Consider the following 7,860-nt stretch of genomic DNA (forward strand, 5'->3'; position numbering starts at 1 on the left):
TGAATTTTACTCTTTTCCTGACTGATCCCAGGGTACTTTCGTTAAGAGCCAAAGATCAGATAGTTTGTTGATAGCTCTTTCCAGCCCACCCTTCCTCAGATGTTCGTGCCGCCAGAGAGGGAAGTGGGTCTCTCCAGCCTGATTTGACCTAACTGTACCCATGCTGACTTGCAGTGGACACTTCCTTTTTTTAAAAAAAACATTTTTTTTTTATTATTGATTTCAGAGAGGAAGGGAGAGGGAGAAAGAGATAGAAACATCAGTGATGAGAGAGAATAATTGGTTGGCTGCCTTCTGCACATCCCCCACTGGGGATCGAGCCCCCAACCTGGGCATATGCCCTTAACCAAAATCACACCTAGGACTCTTCAGTTCACAGGTTGAAGCTCTATCCACAGAGCCAAACCAGCTAGGCCTGGGCACTTCCTTTTTAAAGTGCCAACAAATGGTTTCTTACCAAGAATTGCATAGATAGAGAATCTGACCACTCTTAAGATTATAGAATATGCCGTCTTTCCCCCTCTCTTTTTTGGGAAGCTGGTTGTCTTCGATATTCTGCAAAGCAAAGCTAAAAACACACTGTTTAAGATTCAGCTATACACTAGAAGGGAAGAAGGAGTATAGTGCAAACATTTGGGAGAGAGATCACTCAGAGGGAGAAGGGAACGGGGACATATTGCAGAGGGACATGCGGGGTGGAGGGCACAGGGATGTCTGTCATGCTGTTACTCTTTATTCTCAAACCACATTTTATGTCTACTGAGTATTAAGACTATAAAAATCAGGTTATAGAAAAGAATATTTTTTTAAAGCGTATTTAACTGTATCCTATATAATAAAAGGCTAATAGGTAAATCAACTGAATGGCAGAACAACCGGTTGCTATGACATGCACTGATCACCAGGTGGCAGACACTCAATGCGGGGGAACTGCCCCTTGGTGGTCAGTGTGCTCCCCCCCAAGGGGAGTGCTGCTCAGCCAGAAGCTGGGGTCACGGCTGCAGCTGGCAAACGCAGTGGTGGGGGCGGGAGCCCTCTCCCGCCTCTGCGGCAGCGCTAAGAATGCCTCATTGGATGTCCTGTTGGCTTAGGCCCACTCCCTGAGGGTCCCAGACTGTGAGAGAGTTCGGGCCAAGCCGAGGGGACCCCCTTCCTGACCCTCAGTGCACAGGTGTCATGCACCAGGCCTCTAATGTATAGCTGAATCTTAAACAGTGTATTTTTAGCTTTGTGTTTTTTTGGGGGGAGGAAGAAAAAAGAAAAAAAAATATATATGAGGCCTGGCCTGTGGGATTGAGCCAAAACCAGCTCTCTGACATCCCCCAAGGGGTCCCAGATTGCAGAGGGCACAGGCCAGGCTGAGGGGCCCCACTGGTGCATGATCAGGGCCAGAGACAGATGTGGGAGGTTGGTCAGCCAGGGAGGGGTCATGGGAGGGTTTCAGGGAATTTCTGGCCCATCTTGCTCAGTCCCAATTGGCTGGACCCCAGCAGCAAGGTAACCTATCGGCCCCATGGTGGTCAGTGTACATCATAACAAGCAGTTGAGCGGCCTTAGCATATTATGCTTTGATTGGTTGGACAGCCAACTGGATACTTAGCATTAGGCTTTTATTATATCTATCTATCATCCATCTCCCTCTCTCTCTCTCTCTCTCTCTCTCTCTCTCTCTCTCAAAGCCTAAGCAACCAAACAACCAGATGACCAGTCGCTATGCTGCACACTGACCACCAGGAGGCAGATGCTCAACACAGGAGCTGCTCCCTGGTGGTCAGTGCGCTCCCACAGCCAACCTCCTGCAGTGACCAACCTCCCATGATTCCTTCCTCTGACCGACTGCCCAAATGGCCCTGATTGGGGCTGGCCCACCAACCTCCCTTGGTCCCTCCCCTCCCCCGCCCCTCCCTCCCTCCATTGTGTGAGACAGCCCAATTGCTGGCCAGGACAAGGGACCCCACCTGTGTACGATTTTGTGCACCAGGCCTCTAGTAGTATATATAATTGTTATTATGTGCATTCTTCTATAGCTTTTTTTCTCTTTTAACAATGCTTATGGGATTCACCTGTGTTACTGTGTGTAGTTGTAGAATGCTTGCCTTCACTCCTGCTGATATTTCAGTGTATGACTACACCACAGTTTATTTTTAGTTTTCCCCCTTTTATGCTTGCTATGAGCATTCTTCTGCATGGTTCCTGGTGTACATGTGAATGGTATCTGTAGGATGTTTGGAGGAGAAGGTTAGCTATGCTCGCCTTTACTCTGCAGTCTTCCAAAGCAATGGGACCAATTCACACTCCCAGCAGCAGACTGTGTGTGTCAGTTCCACACCCTCTCTAATATTAATATTTCTCACATTTAGTATTTCATTAGATGTAGAGGGAGCAATCCAGGACAGTAGGAGGGAGATAAGTGTAGTTTGATGAATTTTGACCATCACCACAGTGAAAATTTAGGATAGTTCCATCACTCAAAAAAAAGGGGGGGGTACCCTTGTTCCCCCTTTTCAGTCAGCACCTCTCCCATCCCCAGTTCTTTGCAGCCGTTGATTAGATTTCTTTCCTTATAGTTTCACCTTTTCCGTAATATTATGTGAATAGAATAACTCTGGGTCCCCGATGAACTCCTGGGCCCAGGCATCACCGGGGTTGGCACACACCAGCCAACCTCATTTAGTTCGGAAGCTATGGAGAAGGGCAGAAGGATTATGAAGGACCCAGTCTCCATGCTTATGAAAGCGCCTACATGTGCGTGCTAGAATAATTTGCTTTGGTGTTCATTTAAATGGTGGATTTCCCTCGCGCACATAAGTTCGCACTTGTTTTTAATACTTGGCTTCTTTTTCAGTGTATGAGCATCATTCCATAGGCATAAAGCATGGTGTTGTTGGAACAGCACATATTCTTTTTCTTTCCTTCCCTTAGATGCCCCTAATCGTCCTATCGCTTTCCTTCCAACCAATAAAACGGATTTATCGACACAACTACACACAATTTGGAAGAGCTTCCTAGCAGAAAGCACAACAATGGCTTTGCTACCGGTACCATATACACAACTTGTATCCTTGTCTGTTGGTTCTTCAGTTTACATCAAAGGGACATCTGCCATGCCTTTGAGTATGGACCCACAAATGCAGGTAGATTTCCACACTGGAAATAAAGTAGACTCGGACGTCGCCTTCTGTTTCCGCGTGTGCTTTGGCAAAAAAGTGGTGAACACCCGTCAGGGTGGGATATGGGGTGAACCAGCGATATCGACTATTATGCCCTTTGGAGATGGCCAACCCTTTGACCTGAGCATCTTGGTGCAGTCAGATTGGTACAAGGTTTCGGTAAATGGTCATGAATATTACAAATTTCCCTGTCTCCTGGACCCAGGATCTGTGAAGATGATGCAGGTGTGGAGAGATGTGTCCCTGGCCTCAGTGATTGTCACTTAGAGAAGCATGTGACCAGAAACCCCGTTGTCAAGGAGACCCCTCCACTTAAGTGACTCTGTGACTCCCAGAGCTCACTAACAACATGGGTTCTCACCCTTTCCCCACACTTGGTCATTAAAACTCCTGAAAACATAAAAACAAAACAAAAAAACCCACAAAACGGATTTATACAGGGAAAAATAAAAAAAACAAAAGAATAACCAGTAGTCCAATATTTATTAAAGAAAACGAAAATAACCTTTATTATTCTGGCAATTTTAACAGAGCAGAGGGCTTATACAAACTCAATAAGCATCTGTTGATAGGTTTGGTCCAATTGCCTACCCAGAGACAGGAGCACAATCACTCACCATCACCCTGAACATGAGGCACCCACTCTATGATTGACTGGGAAAGGATTTGGGGATAAGAGGGTGTTATAATGATTTCTCAGAGTGATCATTAAAAAAAAAAGCATCATGGAATAAAACGATTTACAATATCTATATACCTTACTAAATTAAAGAAAGCTTTCAGAATGTGGTTAGTGGAGGGGGGAAGGTCTCAGAGGACAGGGAACTTCTGGGGCTGCAGGGACATTCCCCTAGACAGCATTCCTGCTGTCCACTGGAAAAGTGGCCCTCTCGGGGACCTCCTGCATGGTGTTGATGTATTCCTGAACCCAGGCATCGCTGGGATTGGCACAGATATGCAGGCCCCTTTTGGTGAGAAAGCTGTAGAGAAGGCAGAAGTATGAGTAAGGACATGCTTGACCACCTGTGGACTCTCTGTCTTCATCCCTCTGGGCAGCTCGGGGCTAGTCCATCCTATCAGGGAATCATCCCCCAACCCTCAGGGACTTTTTGGTCTTTCTCTGAGTGATTTATGGAAATAACCTAAAGCCACCTCTTTTCTGCTGTCTCTCTCACTCCTCTCTCCCCTCTACTTTTGGGCTCACCTTCCCTGGTTCCCTGAAGGCCCGATTTTACCTCAGTAAGCAGCCCCAGGGGTCTCTCCCTTTGTCTTGTATGCACTAAAGGCCCCCAGAGGGCGGGGCTTTCTCAGGATGCTCCTTATCCATCAGCTGGTGCACTTGTGAACCCCTCCCCACTCAGACTCCTGTGTTCTCAGTCATCCCGGGGATGGGGCAAGGGGACTGACACTTACACAACACCATGTTGGAGGCACTTGCTGCTGGTCTCAAAATAGGCAACCACAAATTTTTGGGGGATCTTCCGGGACACGTAGGACATGCAGCAGGTGGTTTCTGTAAAGACAACAATGAGTTAGTTGCTCAGGAGCTCCGGCAAGCCTGAGAGGGTCAGGAAGAAATAGAGACAGCTCAGCGATGAGGCTTAGGAGAAAAGGAAATTGGATATCACTTGGCTTTTTTTGTTTGTTTCTCATTCATTTCCTTAGTTTTGTGTTTGGTTTGTCTCTTCTTTTTGGTCTCTAACTTACTCTATAGGGAACCAAATCCTACTCTTTTCCTAAATCTCTTTGGGGAAACTTCTTTTCTAATCCATCTAATCATAAAATAGCTGAGTGAAAGTAGGGACAATTCTTACAACTCTTGAGAATGAATAGCTAAGGTGATTCCTAAAACTTACCAACACCCATAGGATCTAAATAGACATAGATTCTACCTCATGCTAATAATCCAATAAATGAAACTTCAGTGATCACACCCAAAAAGTAACATAAAATCCTGCCACCCAGATCAATAGGCTCCATTTGAACCCTCTTGAAGAAAACAAGTGTTAACTTGGAACCCCATTAGAAGTTCTCTCATTTCACATGGGGGTTCTCAGGCCAGAAGACTTGGAAGATGTGGTCTGACTTCTGGCCAGAGTGTGGGGAGCAACTGTTGTTACAGAAAAGTGGACAACAAACTCACCTTCCTCAAGGAAGCAGAGGACCCCGGTGCAGAGGATGACCAGGATGGTAGCTTCAAGGAACTTCATGATGCTGGGCAGGCAGAGAAGTGTAGGCAGAACTGAGACGGAGCTCTGGGAATCACTACTGCTGGCCTCCTTCTGGGATCTGCACTATCTTCCCTCCTTTTATAGGCGGCCTAGGGGAGGGGGAACATAGGAATTGGAGGTGCCTAAGCAAGAAATTTTACATACAGTGGTATCACATGGGTTGTACAACCGGGGTTGCCTGAGGTTACTACAGAGGTTGAGGGTACACACAAGAATGTGCTCCAATTGCTAATGTGATTGGGATGCTTATGAGGAAGTTGTTTCTCCAGATGGGTGACCAGGAATTGGCATCACCCAGGGATTCTGCTTAGCTGTTTCCTTTTCACGTGACAGATCTCTCTGAAGTGCGGGGTCATTGCCTCCTTCCATAGAGCAGTGCTCTGGTGCACTTCCACAATTGTTCTGTCCATTTAAGTGTGACATGAATAATAATGCCATCGAATCTCAGGCAGCACAAGCCAAGGGAGCCACACTGTAGATGGAAATACAGTGTTGGGGTCCTGGAGGTACAAGGATGGCAAAAGTAAGAATCAACCTTCCAGTAATTGTTTATTTATCAAACATTCACCATACACCAAGTGGCCAGAATATTATGAACTCTGAATGCATAATAATCTGGCCACTCAGTGTATTTGTATCTCAAATGGGTACCAAAAGTATTCTAGACTTTTGCTGGAGATCAACCACCTGATTGCCCTGAGTTATCAGCCAGTGCAAAGAGGAAAACTGATCAGGTGCATGATTTATAGTATCTTTGATATCAAATAAATGGGGTACTTAAGAGAAGTACACTGAGTCGCCAGATTATTATGCGTTCAGAGATCTAATAATCTGGCCACTCAGTGTATACGTACAATGATGTCTAGATATAACACTGGGTGTGGTCAGCGGTCTTAAAAATCTCCATACTCTTTGAGCTGGAAACTCTATTTCTCATAATCTATCCTATGGAAATGACCTCACAAATGTGGAGCATATTTGGGACAGTGTTGTTTGGTGCAGTTTATGATCAAATAATTGACAGCAAACTACACATTTTACAGTGTTGGTATGATAAAGATGGACCATTAATCAGCCTCTTAAACAGATAGAGTGACATGATAATACTTGATTTTTAATATTAAATATTAACAATCAAGATGCAAAATTTTATATGCTATGTTATTTCAAAAATCCTGGGAAGAGAAAAAAGAAACCAGAAAGAAAGCAAGCCCCCTGTCTTATGACCATCTTCTCCACACCCCAAGTCGCATGGGTTATCTCTCCTCCACAAGCCCTGCTTCTCTCCAGGAAGGAGGAAAAGTACTGACCTTACACAACGGTAGGAACACTGGCTGTTAGTGTCATGCAGTCAACACATTTGTGACAGGTCTGGAGCGAAGTAAGCGAGGCAGTGTGGTGTCTGCCCTAACTGTGAGGAAGTGGAAATCAGCCAGAGAAGAAAAGCCAGCTCAACTTCTTCCACGCCCTGAGGGGACCAGCAGAAAGTTGATGTCACTGCTGTCACTGCTCAGGGCCTCAGAGTAGGGCACAAAGGGAACCAAGGAAGCTAAGCATTTCTTCTTTATCTTGAGTTTTTGTTTTGAATCTCTGCCTTTGTCTTGCTCCCTCTTCAGGGAATATAAGATGGAACAGTTGGCCCTTGTTTCATCTCTTTGAGGGAACTTTATCTGGTCCACAGATGGTTCTGAAAATCACCCAAAGGGAGGATCTGAAGGGAATCTGCCATTTGGCTCATTGTAGGAACCAGAGAGACCTGCCATTTGCCCTCCTCTGTCTTTCATGTCCAGAGATGAGGATACATAAAAGTCAGTGGGAAACAGCCAAGAACATTTTGAAACCTTCTGTGAAGTTCTTTGCTTTTACTTAAGGAATCTCAAGCCATAGGACTTAAATGATATGATTTGGACATCCCAGAGCGTTGGGACACAACTCTAAAAGGAAGCAAGGATGAGGGCTGAGAGAATCTTGTGATACGGATAAGGCTTGTGAACTGAGGGCCGTGGTGAGGAGATGTTAACAAAAGCAGCCTTTGAAACTTCAACGATATTGGGCAGGCAGAGGAGTGGGAGCAAAGCCAAGGTGGGACTGGACACTCACTGCTGCCTACATCCATTCTTTGTCTCAACCCATGTCCTGCCTGTTTATAGGCAACTCTAGACTGTGAGGCACAGGAGGCTGGGGATGGTGTCATGTCACGAGGTGCACACGCCTAGGTACCTGGATCACACGGGGGTTCCGGGTACACAAGGATAGCTCAGTTGCTCCCTTGTTGGGGCAGATTGTGTGGAAATATTTTGGACAGTGAGAGGAGGTCACATGATGTTAGTGTCAACTGTAAGTTCATGGAGAGGTCTACCGGTTAGTGATTCCTTCCATGGAGCAGATAGGACACTTGCTACAGGTCTTCTGACCATCTAGGGTGACATCTGTGATGATGCCACAGCATCCTGGGCACA

At 45.9% G+C, this 7,860-nt stretch overlaps 1 protein-coding gene and 1 long non-coding RNA gene across 2 annotated transcripts; one reads left to right on the forward strand and one right to left on the reverse strand.

The window, feature by feature from the left end:
• Positions 1-3,008: 3,008 nt before the first annotated feature.
• LOC118726509 (galectin-10-like) lies at positions 3,009-3,569 on the forward strand. The gene has a single exon (XM_036451378.2). The coding sequence runs from the start codon at positions 3,024-3,026 to the stop codon at positions 3,435-3,437; it is 414 nt and encodes a 137-aa protein (XP_036307271.1). The 5' UTR covers positions 3,009-3,023; the 3' UTR covers positions 3,438-3,569.
• A 462-nt stretch (positions 3,570-4,031) lies between these two features.
• Positions 4,032-5,592, reverse strand: LOC123652910. Its single transcript, XR_006742474.1, has 3 exons — positions 5,314-5,592; positions 4,584-4,728; positions 4,032-4,150 (listed from the first exon to the last, which is right to left on the reverse strand). It is a non-coding gene; the product is annotated as an uncharacterized LOC123652910 (long non-coding RNA).
• Positions 5,593-7,860: the final 2,268 nt, after the last annotated feature.

The sequence above is a fragment of the Pipistrellus kuhlii genome, unplaced genomic scaffold (assembly GCF_014108245.1).
Source record: "Pipistrellus kuhlii isolate mPipKuh1 unplaced genomic scaffold, mPipKuh1.p scaffold_m20_p_22, whole genome shotgun sequence".
NCBI classification, from domain to species: domain Eukaryota; kingdom Metazoa; phylum Chordata; class Mammalia; order Chiroptera; family Vespertilionidae; genus Pipistrellus; species Pipistrellus kuhlii.

Excerpts from the sequence above, each read along its gene's own strand:
- LOC118726509 (XM_036451378.2), top strand. The coding sequence starts at position 3,024 with ATGGCTTTGCTACCGGTACCATATACACAACTTGTATCCTTGTCTGTT.